The sequence below is a fragment of the Mesoplodon bidens genome, assembly GCF_964165515.1.
Source record: "Mesoplodon bidens genome assembly, chromosome: 1".
In the NCBI taxonomy this organism is placed as follows: domain Eukaryota; kingdom Metazoa; phylum Chordata; class Mammalia; order Artiodactyla; family Ziphiidae; genus Mesoplodon; species Mesoplodon bidens.
In genome coordinates, this window is record NC_138176.1 from 55,413,920 (window position 1) to 55,434,087 (window position 20,168).

A 20,168-nucleotide genomic window follows, 5' to 3' on the forward strand; every position below is an offset into this window, starting at 1 on the left:
TAGTACAACTAGTATTCTTCAAATATCACTGTACAAATCCTATACCAAAAAAATGCCACGTTTCCTGTAGCATTAAAATCTGTTAGGCTTTTGGAGGCTCTGATGGAGATCCATCATGTCCTTCTTGTAGGAGTGGATTCCAATTTCATGTAGTAAGCACTTAGATTTTTCCCATGGTTCTTTCCCAGGTAAGTGAGTAGAGAAGAACCATTAAATTAGCAGATCTCTTAGTTTCTATTGATAATGGAACAGCTAGGAAATGCAGTGTCATCATGGCAACAACCAACTACCTATGCTTGTTGGTCTTTTTTTTTTTTCCTTGTTTACCCTTCATTGCCCTCCTTCAGGGAAGTGCTTTTGCTGCTTCTATAGGTCCTATTGAATTTGAGTTTGACAGTTAACTAAAATTAACTTTTAAGATGTACTTAAGGTGTTGCCATTGTGCCTACTTCTGAGGGGAGAAGGATAGGAGTTAGATTCTGCTGGCTTACCAAGTATGAGCTAAATTTGTAACTTAAATTGTATAGGAATCTAAGTTACAGTTTCTTAGAATATTTTTGGGAACTAACATTTGTTATGAAGTAGAATTTTCCTAAGTTGGAATTTTTCCAGTGCATAGAGAAATGCTTGGTGGTGGAACATTGACACTATAGAGCATATTCAGCAAAGCCTCAGTGGACCTAGCTCACTAAGGAATGCAGTTATGACATATCAGTGTTATACATTACCCTTCCTTGGCTTGGAGAGCTCATGCTATTATAAGTTTAAGTCATAAGTAATAATTTGTGGTGTGCCTAAATTGAATTTTGTTTTAAATTATTAGAATGAGATAAAACACTTCATGTTAAATATACCTGATGCGCAGGCAGAGTAGAATTAATTCAAATGTGAAATTATTTGATAGATTCCACAGTGGTGTGTGGAGTACATGCGATCATTACCAGGACCCAAAAGAGGAGTTGCCTGTACCCAACCCAGGAGAGTGGCTGCAATGAGTGTGGCCCAGAGAGTTGCTGATGAAATGGATGTGATGTTGGGCCAGGAAGTTGGTTACTCCATTCGATTTGAGGACTGCAGTAGTGCAAAAACCATTCTTAAGTAAGTACTATCTTTAAAAATGAACACTTTTTTCCCCTCTGTTCTTACTTTCTGCCACCAGATAGGGGACTTTGCTAGTGGAGTCTCAAGCCATCTAACTTTAGACTAATCCATATTAGACCTTCTTATGCTTACTAGTTGACTTTTTAATATGGACTCTTTTTCTTGGTAGTAATATATGTATAGCTATTCAGTGGTCATTGAAGTTCAAAGGTCAGATTTTTTAGTTACTTGGTGCAATATCTTAGGTGAAATTCTGGATCATTTAAATATGATAGAAAAGTAAAGTGATACATTTAGTAAAGGACAGTTACTTTTAGAATGAATGATGTGTGGGAAGGGGTATGATTTATTTGGGTGAGAGAGCTTTTAATGTTAACTGTACAGCTATTACCATGCATATGTTATGAGCTACAAGGAGGAATCTTTTGTCTTGTGATATACTCTTGGAGTCTCCTCAAAGACCTCGTTCCTCTTGATTATACCGTGGTGCATATGATTGACAGCCGTACTGAGCTTTTTTTCTAACATTTTCTTTAATTTCCCTAATACTTTACCTTCATCTTAACACCTCCATTCTGCGTAAGTAGTGATGTTTGTTGCCTGATGGTAATTCTTTTGAAAATCTTCCCCTTTTTTAATTTGTTTATTCTGTGTATGTATGACATTTCAATCATTTTTTAAAAACAATTTCCTTGTCATGATACAATCTTCTCCCTCAGGTTGTTTTTAAAAGACAATTGGGAATAAAATGTTACATGGACAGTGACGTGAGTCTTTGATGGCAGAGGTACATACTGTGTTATGGGGGAAACTATATATTTTACAGAAAACATCAAATGTATGTAAAAGTAGAATAATACTGTAATGAACTCATGTTTATTTGTCTTGCATCTTCAAACTTGGCCAATCCTATTTCATCCATATCTCAACCTTTTATATGTCCCATATAATTTGAAGTAAATCCTAGGCATCATACACTTTCATCTAAATATTTCAGTGCATCTCTCTCGAAGATAGGATTTCTTGAAATGTAACTGTGATGTCACAACTTAAAATTTTTCCATAATCAGAACATTGTTACCCTCAAGTTTCATTTCAATTTCTTAGTTTCTTTGATATATTGTTTCATTAGAACTTCAGATTGTTTCATTTTTAATAGCAATTGAACTTAGGTGTTTACTTCAGCTTGTCTTTATGAGACATGTTTTTGGCTTAAACCTTAATCTTCATTGAATAAATCTTTTTAGTTTAGTGTAATCACATTATTGGTTGGTTGTAATTACAATATAATTGACAAAAACACTACATAAGCAAAATCTTAACTTATGATTTTTTTTTACTACTTTAAGATTAGATAATGTCAAGCAATTGAGGATAATAAAAGGCAGATTTTACTCACCTTTAGGAGGAATAATATTCTAAAATTTGATTCAGTATGCATTGAATTTCTTTTTTTAAAGCCACAGTTGAGCAGGGAGAACAGAATTTGGAAATTCGGAGATGAGAAAGTTACATGCAGTGTTGGGGCAGAATGTGTGTTGTGTATTTTTGTAGTAGGAAGTGGTAGGCTTTCAAAAGCTGTGTGCTTGTGAAAGGTTTTGGTTCAGTTAATAGGGAGTGACAAGTAGCAGATTTGAAAGCTCAAAATGAAAGTATCTTTGGCACTGTGATATTTTCTTAATGGAATGGTTTCTGGAGGCTATAGTAAAATTAAAAAAAACTTTAATTCTTGACAGGGTAAGCTTATTGGAATTTCTTCTAGAATCTTCTGAAGAGCTAGAAGCTAACTTAGTATTATCTTTAAGTGATATCAAGTCCTAGTAGTACAGGGTTAGTGGTAGTTTTAACTCATGGGAATGCTTCATTAAGTGCAGTGTCTTATGAATCCCTATGTGTATTTTGTATAGTCATCTATCAACTCATTTCTTGAGAACCCAGTGTTCAAAACATTTAAAGCTTTAACTTAATGAGGGTCGGTTACATAGTTAATTGGGTAGGAAGAGTGAATACATCAGACAACTATCAGTAATCTCTATAAACTATTTTCATATATAGATATAAAATGCTTATGTATCTACTGTGTAGCCAGAAGAAGCCTTTAATTTTCACCATAGAAGGATGGTAAAGAGGACTAACTTATAAAGATTCTGTCTCAGGAGCTGAGAATTTAACCATGTCCTTCCTCATTCATTGTGTATACTGAATAAATACGTGTTTATTAATTAAATAAGTTTGAGAGTACTTTAGCCTAATTATATCTTTAAATCATCTTTATACAGATTAATGGTCCAAAGATAGTTTCTTCAGTGTTTGGGACACATATATGTCTAGGTTCTAGGTCTAATATTATGCTATTTTAGAGGATTGGATCTAGTGTAAATTAGTGCACAGTATGTTAGACTAGCCTTAAATAGTTATCCAGTCCCAGTAGGCAAGTTACTTTTCAAAACCACCACTGCTAAATGGTTTTTATATTTTGTTTGTTGTGTGTTTGCCTGCTCCCATCTTTTTTTTTTTTTTTTCCCCTCCCTGAAGTATTTCTTTTGCAGTATATTTATGTTCCTTTGGCCATCTTGGAATGCACATTATTGGGAGGGGTACCTCATGAGATAGCTATAAGAAGAGCAGAATAGTCAGAAAGATTAAGTTGGCAAATTTGTGATGAGTCAGTGAAAAATATCTTAATTCATTTTAACATAAGGAAGAGGTTGATAACAGTTTTGCACAGGATTTTAAGCACTTTATAGTTGGACTTGTAACAAATTTTAAGAAATCCATTCTTCATCCTTTGTGAAGGAGCTGATAACTTTTAAGGCAGTTTAGTAGTCTTGAACTTTCGGGAAAACATCATAATATTTAAGTTATTAATTTAGTAGCTAATTTCACTGTTATTTTAGGTGGTATGCTTCCTTTTTGTTTTTTTTCCTCAAACTGCCAAATTACTGAGAGATTGTGATATTGAGGGAATCCAGTAATTTACACAAGTAATGCTTAGTCATTCATTCAGTCAATTAATAATTGAGTATCTTCTGTATGTTGGGCAGTGCTAGGTATAGTAGTAAACCTGGTTCCTGTCTACGTAAAGCAAATAAAAAAGTAAATATAAAATTTAAAATTATGATTAGGCTCTGAAAGAGAATTTTGGAGTGTATATGAAAGCATCATTTGAGAATTCAGTTGAGACTAGAAAAGAGAAGGCAGAATTTTAAGTCAAGGACTGAACTAAAAGTAATGGTTTGCCAGGAGTAGGGATTGGGGTACAGAGAAGCAGATCTTTCTAGGCACATGGAACATCATTTTTAAGAACTTATTTTCTGAAGGGGAAAAAAAATTGTACTTTTTACTTGAATGCACTGTAGTCTGCATATTATTTAAAGTATCCAACTCATTTGTGTGAATCAGCATTTCCATGGCAGATGGCTTTTGAGATATTTCAGGACTGGTTTGTAGACAGTATGGATGATCAAAGATTGGGGTTTTTTTTTGTTTTTTTCCTTGCCTAATTGGAACATAAACCCTTTGGGAAGAGAGTTTGTGTCTGTATCTGTAGACATTTCTTGTGCATGAATCCTTTAAAAAAAAAATTCTGAGGACACGGAAGGGGCAGCAGAGGAGTGTGAAAATTTGTCACTACGATGTAGACTAAGGGTGAATCTTAAATATAATCATGGAGAGGGTAGAATTTTCATGGAAAGACATTTTCCCTGATTTGTTTAAACTTGTCTTGGTGGAGAAGGTATAGTGATTTGATGTACATAATTTGCCTTTTATTCTGAATCTTTTGCTTTTGGGTATCAGATTTATGTCAGTTTTGGGATGTCACAGGACTAAGAACTCAACCCAGGATAATGATGAAGCAGAAAGTGTTGCAGCTCTTTATTGGAGGACACATGCTTTTAGCTCTGTATGACTGCACTATCCTGAGATGTTTATCTTTTATATAACTTCAGGACAAGATGCTAGAAAATCAAGGAAAGTTAAAACACAGGACATAGCTGAAATTTAATTAAGTAACGGGGAGAAATAAAGCCTTGGGTTTTGAGGTGTGGTAAGCCCTGTGTAAAACTTGAGGGAGAGAAGTTTTGAGCAAACCAGCCAAGGAAGTGCTTTTCCACAACATGGATCGGAAACTGGCAGAATTTTTTAATCTCCGAAAGACGGTCTAGGCAAGAAGATGAGAGAGAATCCAAAAATATTTAACAACTGTAAGAACCCAGTAAAATAGAATATCTAAGGTTGACCCTTGGGGAGGATTTATCAGACATTGCCATAGCAAATTCTTTGGGACCCCTGGAAACAACAGTTCGAAGCACCAGCTGCATAAGGACTACTTAGAGGTTCCAGAGTGGGTTTCCAACAAGAGAGTCTTGTTCTAAAAAGTTGACTTGAGAAGAGAATCAAAAGGAAAGAGATTGTAGAGTACAGACTAGGATTGCAGTGCCTGAGTTGTGTCCTAGCTCTGCCACTTATTAGCTGTGATTTTGGCCACGTAATTAACCTCCCCTGAGCTTATTGCTTTTTCAGAAGATGGAGCTGATAATAACAACTACATCTTAGGGTTGTTCTCAGATCACATGTGTAATTTGTGTGTAGCCCATGGAGTAATTCCTGTTACCCAGAAAGTGCTAAGTCAACATTTCTACTCTTGCTGCTGCTGATAGTGGTGGTAGATTTCCAGTTTGAGAAATTATTGGATCTTATTAACCAGTTAACCCGGTTAATTTTAAATGGACTTATAAAACCAATTTAATAAAGTTCCTTTTAATCAACAATTGAACTACAATTCGGGGGTTTTAGCTTGAATTAAAAGTTGGCGTTACTTGTCAATATGAAATTAATGAATGAATCCAAATATTCTTTTAGGACTGGAGGTAAGATGTGGAAACAGATAACTGGTCATTAGAGGTCATTAATTATACAAACATCAATTATAAACTACTTTATTGAACATCTGTTATATGATAGGCTTTGTTCTAATTCAAGTGTAGCACTGAAGTTAGGGAAAGGCAGTTTTAGTGGATCTTTAGAAAGGGGTGGGAATAAAGAGTAAATGTGGCTATTTACCACTTAAGCAGTTCCTGTCATAGAGACTAAAAAAATAACTGTTGTCACTTAGAATTAAAATTCTGTTGGCTTTTGTTAATTCATAGAAAGCTAACTTGATTTCCTAAAGGTCTGCATATAGTATTACATTTGACCTTTGTGTTTATACTTAGGCACTCGCAAGGGATTAGTTATAGAAGTCTCTCTTGTTTACAGTGCCAGCATCTTTAAAAACACCAGGTAGGGGACTTCCCTGGTGGTCCAATGGTTAAGACTCCGTACTCCCAGTGTAGGGGGCATGGGTTCGATCCCTGGTCAGGGAACTAGATCTGCGTGCTGCAACTAAAGATCCTGCATGCTGCTGCAACTAAGACCTGGCGCAGCCAAATAAATTAAAAAAAAAAAAACACTAAGTAGAACCTACACATTGATCCTAGCTTTGTAAATTCTGTTGTGAAGATGGGAGAACATTTCCTTCAAAAGTTATGAAAATTTGCAGACTAGGCAGTATATTTTGAAAAAAATGATTTAGTTTCCTTATTTTTCAATTGTTCATTTCTTTTGCTTGATTAGATCCCTAACTCTGAAACACACACCAAATGTATTTTGGCTGTTTGCCAAAAATAAAGCTGTATTCTTTGGCTGCTGATCTTCAGCATTCCAGTTAATAACTATGAGGCTATGTACTTGATAAGTGTGATTTGATGTTTTCTGTTTGGCTTTTTTGGTCTGTTTTTAAAATAATTAATTAACTAATTTGGCTGCATTGGGTCTTAGTTGGGGCATGTGGGATCTTTTGTTGCATCACGCAAGGTTCTCTCTGATTGCCGTGCGAGGGCTCAGTTTTGGCACGAGGGCTCTCTAGTTGTATGTGGGCTCTAACGCGAGAGGGCTCAGAAGTTGTGGTGGGCGGGCTTAGTTGCCCAACCAGGGATCGAACCCATGTCCCCTGCATTGGAAGGTGGATTCTTAACCACTGGACCACCAGGGGAGTCCCTGTCCATTTTTTTGATATTAGAATTGCATTAAAACATTGTAGATTGCAAATTATTCCGAGTACTGTATAGTACCTTTCCATGTGACTGTTTACATCTAATGGTGATTTGTTCTCATTGTAACCGATATGATGCTAAATATAGTGTTGTGGTTATAGTAAGATTAGTGTTGCTCATACTGGATAATGCTTTTGCTAAGAATATGTCAAACTGAACGTGAGCCTATATAAATCTTTATCCCTTTACCAGTGAAAGGATCATTATGTATATAAAGGAACTGAGTGTTGCTGGCTCTTTTCTGACTTGGTTGGGGAGGTAAGCTATGAAGCAATTAAGAAGGTAGTTTGAACGTCACATGAATTGTGTAGATGATTTCACAGAAGAGGTGGTATTTCATCTGAGCTGAGAAGGATGCAGAGACTTAAATGGGCAGATTAACTAGGTAGATAAGCTAGATTTTAAGTAGAGTAGAAGTTCCCATGCTGCTTTGGTTCGCAGCATGCTTAATGTCAGGAGTTTTTTCATGACACCCTAGGCCTAAAGAAATAACTCAGAATTCTTGTTTATTTAGTAGTATAGTTCTAAGAACCTAATAAGTATTTATGTTCTAAAAACTTAATAGCCTATTAAACAAATATTGGACATTGAAAGAAAAAACTCAGTCATTATTTCATTCTTAACCACCATTATTTACTAATGTAATGTCTGCGGAATCAGATTGGATGCTCCCACCTTTATTTTTCTACGCAGTAAACTTAGATTGTGCTTTAGTGGATTGTATGTGAGCTGTCCTTTAGGAGATCTTAATATTGAACAACAAAATGTCTTGCTTTTTTAAATGACTGTTCTTGTGGATCAGGTTTGTGAAGTTAGAACTGAGGCATACAGTGCTAGCTATTTGGGAGATGCACAGAAGACTTTCTTAAGTTAGTGATGAGTCCAGAAATAGCCAGGTCACTTAAAAGAGGTAAAAAACTTTCATTTTTTAAACTGACTTCTATATACTTAAAATGTATGATCAACTTTTTTTGTGCACATGGCATACAGAAGTACTAACTGATATTGGAAAAAAAATTGTTTTGATGGATGAAGGTATTTGATAACTATCAGTAGTTCTTTAATAAGTATAATAGCATTCACTGTAAGCATGTTTAAAAATTGTTTGCTTTTTTTGGGTAATCAACCATTTCACAGTGTTGGCATTGTGAAGGAAGGGTAGGGTGTTTAGACTCACCATATTTGCTGGTGAAAAGAACAATATTTTATAAAATCAATGTACTATATGTAGTTCTGCCTTCTAATATTATTCCTGATAAATGCAAACTGTTTTAGCTTTGTTCTTTTTCTGTTCATTACTATTGTCATTAAAAAATTATTCTACCGATAGGGGCTTTAAACAAAAATAGGTTATGTGGTAGGAAAGTGTGTAAGTACTTCTTTTAGTCATTGTCTCTTTCAGAAGTCTTGATCCACTATAACTTTGAAGAAATTACCAGACACAAACCTGTTTGTGTAGGCATTTTAATATGGGTAGCTTTTCTTTAACAGAGACACATATGTCACTTGACTGGATTGTAGTGGGTTAATCTAAAAACAGTGGTAGGGCTTCCCTGGTGGCGCAGTGCTTAGGAATCTGCCTGCCAATGCAGGGAACAAGGGTTCAAGCCCTGGTCCAGGAAGATCCCACATGCCGTGGAGCAACTAATCCTGTGCGCCACAACTACTGAGCCTGCGCTCTAGAGCCCATGAGCCACAACTACTGATGCCCACGTGCCTAGAGCCCGTGCTCCGCAACAAGAGAAGCCACCGCAATGAGAAGCCCGTGCACTGCAACAAAGAGTAGCCCCTGCTCGTCGCAACTAGAGAAAGCCCGTGTGCACCAACAAAGACCCAATGCAGTCAAAATTTAAAATAAATAAATAAATAAAATAAAAACAGTGGTAAACAAAAAATTTATGAAAACGTTAAACATTTTATTTTAGCTTAAAACCTATACATTCATTCGTCAATCTATTAATGTAGGACAAACCCATTTCCTTGAATATGGGCCCTTTGGAGTTCCATTACTTAGTAAAATGTCTAGTTCTAAAGGTGGGATCTAAACCTCAAACACTTGCAAAATACACAGGTGTTGCTTTTCTAGAATTTAAGAGAGTTCAGTCTTTTGGAATTCTGGAATTCCAGACACCTTTCACTCTTCTGTAGTTATCTCACACATTTGATAGCTTTTGTGTGTGTGATTTATCTTTTTCAAGCTTTTCTGGAGCATACAACTTAGGATACATACGTACAACTCTCTTTTCTGTTCTGAAAGTTGATGATCATGTCACATATTACGTTGACCCACCTGGCAGGGACAAAAGTGTAATTATACTACAGTATGTTTGTAGAGTAAGGGTGGTTTTCCCAAGGATTCATTCATTAGGTGGAGGTTAGTTAAGAGTGTAGTGTAGAGTTCTACTGTATTGAATACTTACCAAGTGCCAGGCAGTTGGTGCAGTTAGGTGTTTTATATACATTGTTTTGTTTAATTTAAACAATAGCTACCATATTCTCATTTTTCAAATGGAGTGTTAGAGAAGTTGAACTTGTTCAAGGTTGAACACCAGTAAGAAAGCAGGGACTTGATCAAAGTTTGTCTTGCAACAAGGATGCGTTCTTAACCACTGTATGTCCACTGTATGTGTTGTTACTCCTCTCCATCCTCATTCTTCATCTCTCCGTATAGTTATGTGTAAGTATTTGTGAAGCAGTAAATCTAATTACTAAGAATTAACAGTGCCTGTCATTTATACTGAATACTCTTTGAAGCAGATACCAAGAATGTCTTTGGGTCATGCTGAGGCAAATTTTGGATCCTCTAAAAACATAGTTTTGATTTACTTGCATATTTAATCATGCCAGGATAAAGCCGATACTTTGAAAGGTAACCAAAACCCTAACAGTATTGGAAAAGCACTGTGTAACTAGGATTTTCAGAACAGATTAATTCAGAGTTTATAGTAGGGCTGGTTCAAGACGTATGGCTGCTGATTTCATTTATATTTATCTTGGAGGCTGTTGTAGAACAATAAACATAAAATTGCCTCTTTTTGGGGGGGGGTACGTGGGCCTCTCACTGTCGTGGCCTCTCCCATTGCGGAGCACAGGCTCCGGACGCGCAGGCTCAGCAGCCATGGCTCATGGGCCCAGCCGCTCCGTGGCATGCGGGATCCTCCTGGACCGGGGCACGAACCTGTGTCCCCTGCATCGGCAGGCGGACTCTCAACCACTGCGCCACCAGGGAAGCCCGCCTCATTCTTTTTAATGGCTGCATAGTTTAATTCTTCTGATGGACACTCAAATTTACAGTTTTTGTTATTAAAATTGGTTGCTGCCCTAGGTACTCCCTTACAATCTTGTACACACATTTTTTCACGCATGTGTACAGGTGAGTATATCTGTGAAATGAATTTCTTAAAAATGAAACTGGTTGGATCAAAGGGTGTGTTTGCATTTATTAGCTGTGGCCAGATTTCCCTTCACAGAGATTTTATTTACTCAGACCAGTAAGGGATGAGCAAATGAGCGTCAGTTTCCATGCCCTTGCCAATACTTTGTTGTAGAACTTTTTTTTTTTAATCTTTGTCAGTATTGTAAATGAATAGAATCTCATTATGGTTTTAATTTGCATTTCTTTTTTATGAAATTGAGCATCTTTACATGTATTTATGGGCCATTTGTATTTCTTTTCGGAATCTGAGATGCTTTTTTCATCTTATCAGGAGTATTGCTACCTGGTTGACAGTCGTTTGTAAGGTGCTATTTTAAAATGTACGCTTTAAACAACAAGGTCCTACTGTATAACACAGAGAACTATATTCAATATTCAATGATAAACCATAATGGAAAAGAATATATATTTTAAAAGTACGTATATGTATAACTGAATCACCTTGCTGTACAGCAGAAACTAACACAACATTGTAAATTAACTATACTTCAATTTAAAAAATCATGAGTGGAAAAAATAAAATGCATGCCAATCACAGAGAAGGTAAATTTGAAAAATATACGGTATTATAGAACTGATGAAATTTGGTAACTTTCTATTCTTTGTCCTGTGGTTGGTCGGCCTTTTTCTTACTGAGTTGTATGAGCTTTTAGCAGTTGACATTCTGGATACGAGTTGCAGTTTTTGCCTAGTTTGCCATTTGTTTCCTTGCCTTGTTCATGACATTTCATGCCTTGCAGAAACATGAATTTTATATGTTTAACCACTTTTTAATATTGGATTTTACATCACACTCTGGCCAAGGTTGTTTTAAATAATCCTCCATGTATTCTGTATTCTGGTATGTTTTTGTCTTAAACATCTTTGATCAGTCTGGAATTGGGGGGGTGGTGCTGAGGCAGGGAGTCTTTTATTACCCCCCACACCTCCCGAGAACACTGTTACCGAGGATTGCTTACCCATACAGTCAGGTATTTTTCTTCATTCCTGCATGGGGGCTTTCTCTGGTTGCGGTGAGTTGGGGCTACTCTGTTGTGGCGCGCGGGCTTCTCATTGTGGTGGCTTGTTGTGGAGCACAGGCTCTAGGGCACGTGGGCTTCAGTAGTTGTGGCGCACGGGCTTAGTTGCTCCACGGCATGTGGGATCCTCCCGGACCAGGGCTCGAACCCGTGTCCCCTTATTGGCAGGCAGACTCTCAACCACTGTGCCACCAGGGAAGCCCCAGTCAGTTTTTCATCACTCATAACTTGAGCATTACTTGTTGACATTCATTAAAGTTATGAATAATACAGTTTATTATTAAAAACTTTTTAAATTTCTGGTGTTCATTTTGCAAAGCATTTATCACCTTTCTGTGGATCTATTTTCCCTTTATGACTTTTCTTTGAATCAGACTACTTGAGATGTTTCAAAAATTATAAATATATGTAAAGAAAACTATAACCAAATAACACGTTTGCAGTACATTTTTTAAGTTTTATTTTAATAGTGCCAAAGACTTTTTTTTTTTCTTTTGGCCATGCCACGCGGCTTGCGGTATCTTAGTCCCCAACCGGGGATTGAACCTGGGCCCCCTGCATTGGAAGCTTGGAGTCCTAACCACTGGACCACCAGGGAATACCCTGCCTCTTGTTTAACTTGATTAATTTAGACTAGTGCTTTCCACAAGTTAGCAAGCATCAAAATCATACGAAAGCTTGTTAGAACACAGATTGCTATGCCTCACCTTCAGAATTTTTGATTAAGTAGGTCTGAGGTGAGGCCAGTTCTGTATTTCTAACCAGTTCCCAGGTGATGCTGATGACTTTTTAAGCTAGTCTTTGTCCTAAGACAGTTAAAAAAACACTGTGGAGAATAGGGTATCCAGTAAAATGTAGAGTTTGGCCGTCCTGTGCAGTTTTTGTTTACTAGTCCATTACTGAAACTTCAAAATAATGTAATTAAAATTTATTATTGTGACCTCCTATTTTTATGACTCACCCCTTAGTCTGGGTTAAGTATTTTATCACTACTATGAAAGGTAGTAAAACTTGACCTAGCTAAAAGAAAATGGTTAGGGTTTTAATAGGACCACCAGTACCTACCTGGTTCTCCCTTTTTTGTGCTCTGTTTCAGGTTACTTTGTTTTTTTTAGCAAAGGGTTTCATACATCTAGCAGTACAGCAAATCACCAGGTAGCTTTTTTATTTATTTATCTGGGACTTTGAGGAGAGTGTGTTAGTGTAGGAGGGGCCTGGGATTGGGAATCAGTACACTGATACCTAGTCTTAGTAAGCTATTTAACTGGTTTTGAGACCTTGGAAAAGTTAACTGCTAGTACTCAGTTTTCTTCACTGGGAAAGCAGCAAATTTGATTGTATCTTTGAGAGATTTTCCAACTTCAAAAATATCTTTTTTCCTGAAGCTCTCTCTGGTTGTACAAACAGCAAGCTTCCCATATTAGCTGGTGATGCAGGAGATAATTAACTGTAACATCTCATAGAATTGGATCACCAGGTGATGATCTAATCAATATTGAACTATTAGGAGTCCGTAGAATCTGGAAGTCAGAGAGAGGGTTCAGGTTTAGTTGACCATTTAACTTGGTAATAGGTAATACAAGTTGTTAATAAAAGAAGGCAAATAATAGTTCCATTAATTTAATTTATAATATTTATAAACTGCCATTTGTAACCTTTCCCCTCTTCTCAGAAAAATATGAAAGAATGAGTATTTGGGTTAGCTCTCCTTTTGGATGCCTCGATAGTGTTTTGGTCGTCTTAAGTTTGAGGAATATGAGAAAAGATCAAAATAAAAGGGTGGTTTGTTTTTTTTTTTAAGGAGTTTTCAAGTGAAAGTTTGATACTTTAGTGGCTTTTTAATCACAATTTTAATATGTGAAATTAGAATGCATTTTACAGTCTATGAGGGTCTTATAAACAGGTGGAAGTTTGGTTGTCAGTGCTTGAACTTGATCTAGCTGTACAAGTTGTCACTTCAAATAAGTAATATGTATTGCTGTAACTACATATGTTGAGTTCATTTGTTAATTCAAGTATCTTCAAAATAGTACACTAGGATTCCATGTTGAAATGAGTTGGCTTGCAAACTGAGCAGTAGAGTGTAAATTTGATAGTATTTAAGCAGATATTTGCTGTTCAAAGAGTGACCAGTTCGGATTTTTTGCCTTGCAAAGCAACAGACAAGAGCTTTGTTGAATCTAAGGAAATTATCCACAAGTAGATGAAACTGTATGAATGTTTTGCTACTGAGATAATGTGCAAAAGGACTGCCCAGCTCATGTCAGTAGTAACATCTGAAGACAGGAGAAAGCATCACATGTCCTCAAAGAGATCAAAGATATTTCAGAGCATCTAGAGGATAGTGTAGCTGATTCATGTACCGTGGTGCACTGTGGTTAAGGCATTGAGTCATAGTTTAATTGGCTCTGTTTTTGCTTCATGGCCTTAATATAAAATAATCTTGCAGGTAATGCTGTGTTGATGCCAGGAGTGTGGTAGCTTCCTTTTTAAAATAGGACCAAAGAAGAAAGAAACGTAGCATATAAAGAGTAAAGATGGATTTCTTTGCCAAAAGTCTTAATTTACAGTTAAGTTCAGGTAAAATAAAGAGAAGACTTCATGTGGGTTGTATACTGTCACTTTGCTGAACTTGGTGCTCCAACAGATGGCCTTAGCTAAAAATATCAAGTTGGTCCGTGAAAGATTAGATTAGACTAATTTGTCAAAAATAGAGCCAGAATAGTGAAGTCATAAATGATGACATCAGATTTTTATACTGCTTTTAATTCTGTAAATAAAACCATGGATTTGTATTTTAACTGAATGACCTGTGACTTCAGCATTTGCAATCTGTCCAGGTGCCAAATGTAGGATAGCATTTCGTGTTAGTGACAGTAGCAGCCAGAATAGAATGGAAAGTAGATGGCTGACCCATACAGCCATTCTGCAAACCACCCTTCTACTGAGTGCCTGAATTGCGCATTAGCTGTCTTCTCTTGAGCCATCCCTAAGCCTAGTTTTCCTTTTTGCTTCATTGATACAGCTAATGCCATTTGCCTTTTCTCTTCCATATGTATTTATCAGCATTTCCATAGTGCTAATGCTGCTACTCATTCCATGAATATATTCCTTTTTATGATTCTTTACCATCATTTTATTGAATTGGATGGGGCTGGGGAAAGAAAGATGGTAGACTCGTGCTCTCTTAGTCCTTTTGAACCGGGAGTCTGTTAGCTTAAGTGGGGAGTTATTAGGATTTTAAAGAAATACAGCATTTTAGTGCTGTAATGTGATAAAGCAACTTAAAATGGTTTCTTAGTTTTATTCGCAGGTTGAATATTTGTTTTAAATTTTATTTTGTTTTTAAGAAATTTATTTAAGTGACTAATTTTGCTTTGGCATTTGTGTGAAACCATGTGTTTGTTATATTCCATCATCAGATTTACCTTGTTTTCTCAATGCATTGCAGTATTACAGGCTCACTTGACAGGATTTGATAATGTATAACTGATATATTCACTGAAAAGTTTTTCTGAAAGCTTAATTTTGCAATTGATTATGAAACAATAGCACATTTGGTTTGAATAAGGGTTTAATTTTGACTTATCTGATGTCTTTGCTTTTCATATTTATGTCATGAAGTTTAGTTTTAAAATGCACTAAATGAACCTTAACTAACATGTTCTTTGTCAATATAGGTATATGACCGATGGGATGTTACTTCGTGAAGCTATGAATGATCCTCTCTTGGAGCGTTATGGTGTAATAATTCTTGATGAGGCTCATGAAAGGACATTGGCTACAGATATTCTCATGGGTGTTCTGAAGGAGGTTGTTAGACAGAGATCAGATTTAAAGGTGAATTAATTTATTTGTTTGGTTCTTTAAAAATACCTATATATGTATGTATATATAAAAAACAGGGAGCACATGATGATCACTCTGATCGACTACAAAAAATAATCACCTGTAAAAGAAGCAACCAATGAGAGTACCTGTAGTGGTTTATCCTTTCTTTCTAATTTACCTTGCTGTGTCTTTTAGACTTGAAGTATGTATTTTTGGTAATGCCTTTTTAAGCCAAATATTTTTGGTAATGTATTTTTAGTAATGTATTTTTTAGTAATGTATTTTTAGTAATATATTTTAGGAATGTATTTTTAAGCCAAATCTTTTGTTTCTAACCCACCTAGTTTTTTGTTTTGTTTTGTTTTAAATGATCTAATGGTGTTTTTAAGCCTTCTGCTCACCCTGACTTTATTAAGTACAGGGAACGCCTTCATTAAGGATCAAATCTTTGTCCTTGTCGCAACACAAACATGCTCATTATAACTCGTAACATTGGAGAGTGGAATAACTATACCCAGAATAAACCACTCCTTAGAAATGCCTTCTCTAAACCTAGGGTCTTGTGTATGTTTGTTTGTTTTTCTGTCCATTATACCACTTAGACCCTGGCCAGTGTTACTTTGTTGATAAGGGCTTAAAACTGACTGAATATGCTAACTTTTTTGTCTCCCCAAGTTTATGAAGTTTCCCTTTTGCATTGTCTGTGTGTGTGTATGTGTGTACCATTCATTGGAACTTAGTATCGTGTGTTAGTGTATGTGTTACAGAGGGTTTGTATACTAGGCAGAAAGATTCTGGGTCTTAAGAAAAATTGATATTGAGTATGATTTGGCTTATAAATATTAAATGTATGCTTTTAAAGAATATACTTGAATAACTACATGAGTACTGTCATTATTGATTAAACCTTATGAGCTACTGAAATTTTTAGGTAGGAACTCAAAGTAGAAATTAAGAACTCTGTAGTGGAATGTTTTAAGGGGGGAGCCTTCTATTTAAGTACGTTTTTAATGGGTCATATAATGTCATAATTTAAATAAAAGGAGGGTGACTGCACGGTCATGCAACCCTGTACCTGAACAACCTTTTTTCACTGTGACTTTTACAGCAGTATAGAAGGCCTCTGTTTTAGAAAATTTTCTGAAGAGCATATGCTTAATAAGGATGGTTTAGAAGAATGGAGAAATATTTTGTTTTGTTTTGTTTTTGCGCTTTCTTCCTGTTTTCCCCTATGTGCAAGGTTGTCATGTTTTGTTTTAATAACATAGCTTCAATCATACTACATATTTATGTTGTCTTTTACCAATCCCTTTTACATAACACGTAATTATATAAACTTTGGTTTTTAAGGTGTTGCTTCATGAACATGTATTCTAGTTTATTTATTGGATGCCAGGTTTATTCCTACTTTTTAAAAATGTAAATAGTTTACTATAGTATAGCTTTTCTGTATTTGATTTTTTTAATCACAATTTATTTAGGCATATTGACATATTTGGAGCAGTAAACATTACTCTTCTGTTTTTTACTTTAAAACCACGTAAGGATCTTTGAAGACAGCTTCACTTAATTTACTGTTTTCTTTTCAGGTTATAGTTATGAGCGCTACTCTAGATGCAGGAAAATTCCAGATTTACTTTGATAACTGTCCTCTCTTAACTATTCCTGGGCGTACACATCCTGTTGAGATCTTTTATACTCCCGAACCAGAGAGAGATTATCTTGAAGCAGCAATTCGAACCGTGATCCAGATTCATATGTGTGAAGAGGAGGAGGGAGATCTTCTACTTTTCTTAACTGGTCAAGAGGTATTGTCATTATTTGCTTCATTATTTATATTGTTTCTATTAGGCAATAACTTTAAGAACTTGGCATATATTAACCATATATTTCTTATGCCAGTATTTAAAGTTTTTCTTCAACCTGATTGTATATATATATGAAATAATTAACTCCTTTTATCTGTGTACTCTAGGAATACCCTTTTATACTATTAGTCTTTGTGTTCTGGTTAATTACCCTAAGAATATTAAATGCTTTTAGAATCTCAAGATTTAGCAATTGTAGTCTCAACTTTGGAGAGACCTGGGTGGTGAGTAGTGTGTTAATTTGCAGTTTTGCTGAGGTATGAATTTGAATCACAGGTAATGTGAAATCTGGTTATTATAGTCAGTAATTTAGTTTGTAAGTGAACTCAGGTAACTCAAGTGCCCATCTACCATCAAAACAAATGTGTGTGTTTTGTTTTTGTCTTCTTGCATGTGTTTACTGAGGATTGGAAGGAATCACTGAAATTCCTTAGTTAGAATTTACATCATTTTTAAGATAGGAATTTTATTCTCAGATGCAGCATTTTCTAAACTCATATCCAACAGGATGTTTACAGGTGTGCTGAAAAATTCTTGATGGCTAAATAAGCTCAGTGAAAGCTGTCTGGATAAAATAGTTTTAGAAAGCCTTTTTCTAGAGGTTTTCTTAAAGCTTGTCATTTGCTATAGTAGGCTTTGTGGATTTTCTAGAACTTGCTTCTCAAACTAATACATGTGCTGATCACTTAGAAAACTTGTAGATTCTGATTCAGTAGGTCAGGTAGGGCCTGAGATTCTATTCCTAGCAAGGTTCTAGAGCAGTGCTATTCCATTACAACTTTCTTCATATCTGGAAATGTTCTGTATCTGTGCTGTTCACTCACCTCCACTAGAATGTGAACTATGTTATTTGCGTTCAGTCTGCAGGGATGCTTGATATATAATATTTGATCAAATGCTGTTGCATTAAGAGCTATAAATGTTGAGTAATTTTTTTATCCTTGCATTTTTTCAGTATTTGTCCATATGATTTATTATTTCTGTCCCATTGGCCATAGTTTCTTTTCTGTAGAGCAGGGTTTTTCGACCATAGCACTATTTATGTTGTAGGTTGATTAATTCTTTGCTGTGGGTACCCCATGCATTGTAGGATGTTTCTTAGTGTCTCTGGCCTTTACGCATTAGATGCAGTTACACTCCCCCAGTCTGTAGACATTGCCACATGTCCTCTGGGGGTGCAAAATCATTCGCAGTAGAGAATCATACTTGTTCTTTTGGGAAGAAAGGTGGGTTGCAAATTCAGTTTTACAGATAGATCTCTGTACGTATTAGTCTTCCTTTGTATGCATTTTGAATGGAAGAATTTTTATATATATTTTGTAAGCAAGAGTACCAAATGCTTTTTAGATAGCATGTAAACAGTGTTTATCCTATAATGCAATGTTGAGGCTGTTGTATTCATTTTGTTCTTTTGTGTATGGTCTCTATAGTTTCTCACTTCCTCCAAAGTGCATAGCATGTTTTTTTAACGGCTATTCAAAATAGTCATTATGTTCAGATAGACAAGCATATTAGAATTCTATTCACAAATATCAGGTGGCCTTATGGAGACGACCTGAGATGCTTTTCTATGAGTTAGATTTCTGTGGTTGATACTTTGGCAGCTACCCCACAGCTGGGGAAAGAAAGGGAATAAGCCCCAAGGTTTTCAAATGTGTGTATCTTTCAGTAAAGTATTACTGTAATTGAACTAGGTTTACCTGTGTCCTGTTGCATTTTAAAGTTTCCTTTAGAAGACTAATGAAGTCTTGAAGAATGTAAAGACCTTTAAGGAGAAGGTAGCAATACTACTATTCGTCATGTCTATGAACCTGTTATTTTTACTTGGTCAGTTCAGTGGTAGATTCTGGGAAATCAGTACTCCTGTCTCCATAAATTTGAATAGCATCCATAAATTTTAGCTATCTTGACATTTAAAAATGATGACCATGTTACCATTTTGACCACGTAAACAGTTGTGTTTCTATAGTCCCTTGAGTTAATTTGAGAGGGGAGAGACCAGTTTTTAATTGATGAAAGGTTGGAAAACATGTGAATTCTAGAATGTGTATTATTTTTTTGTTAATCCATTAAATCAAGTGTTCCTAGAAGAACTCCTTAGAGGAGCTGTGCTACTGAATTAGATAAGAATGATTATAATTGAAATATCAATTGTAGATGCTTAAAGTTGTTGAAACCTTCATTCTTTAAGCAGTACATTCTTTTATCTTTAATTTCACTGAGTCTTTTCCACATGCAGGAGTTGAGATTCATTAAATTAGTAGGGTCTAAATTAATTTACTAACATCCATATTGATGCTTTTGGAGCTGAAAGTCTTTCCTGAATTCAGAAACTCTTAAACTTTTGTCTCAGTTCTCAATCCATGACTAAGCAGAAGGTTGCATTGTGCTGATGAATGTTAATAAGCTTTGTGGTCTTCAGAACTGACAGTGTTGACTCTGGAAGTTTGGTTAAATTTAGGGAAAATTTTGTTGCCGAGTTTAAAAGCATAGTGTTCAGAACTTCATATAAAAACATAAATGGTGTGGCATTTTTGTTCCCCTCTTCTCTTTAGAGTAGTCTTTATATCCCGTGCAATAGTGATTTTGTTTTAGCTCCATACATGCTTAGCAAATACTTTCAGTACTTCCAAGTAAAATAATCTTGTTAAAATTTCTGGAGTCTGCAAATGCATGATTTGGGGCACTTTTAATTTTCTATCTAAAATCTGGGATTTGGTGGGTTCGGACCATTTATTTTCCAGTCGAATATATTATAGAATTAACAAAATTGAAAATACTGGTGTCAGTTTTCCTATAAGATATGTAGTATATAAAA

The 20,168-nt window shown here is 35.7% G+C and overlaps 1 protein-coding gene across 1 annotated transcript in view; it reads left to right on the forward strand.

Moving 5' to 3' along the window:
• The window catches only part of DHX15 (DEAH-box helicase 15), a 52,305-nt gene that overhangs the window by 8,989 nt on the left and 23,148 nt on the right, over positions 1–20,168 (forward strand). The window contains exons 3-5 of the mRNA XM_081245488.1: positions 905–1,098; positions 15,332–15,491; positions 17,072–17,290. Of these exons, the coding sequence (XP_081101614.1) occupies positions 905–1,098; positions 15,332–15,491; positions 17,072–17,290 (573 nt within the window). The remainder of the gene's footprint in view (positions 1–904; positions 1,099–15,331; positions 15,492–17,071; positions 17,291–20,168) is intronic.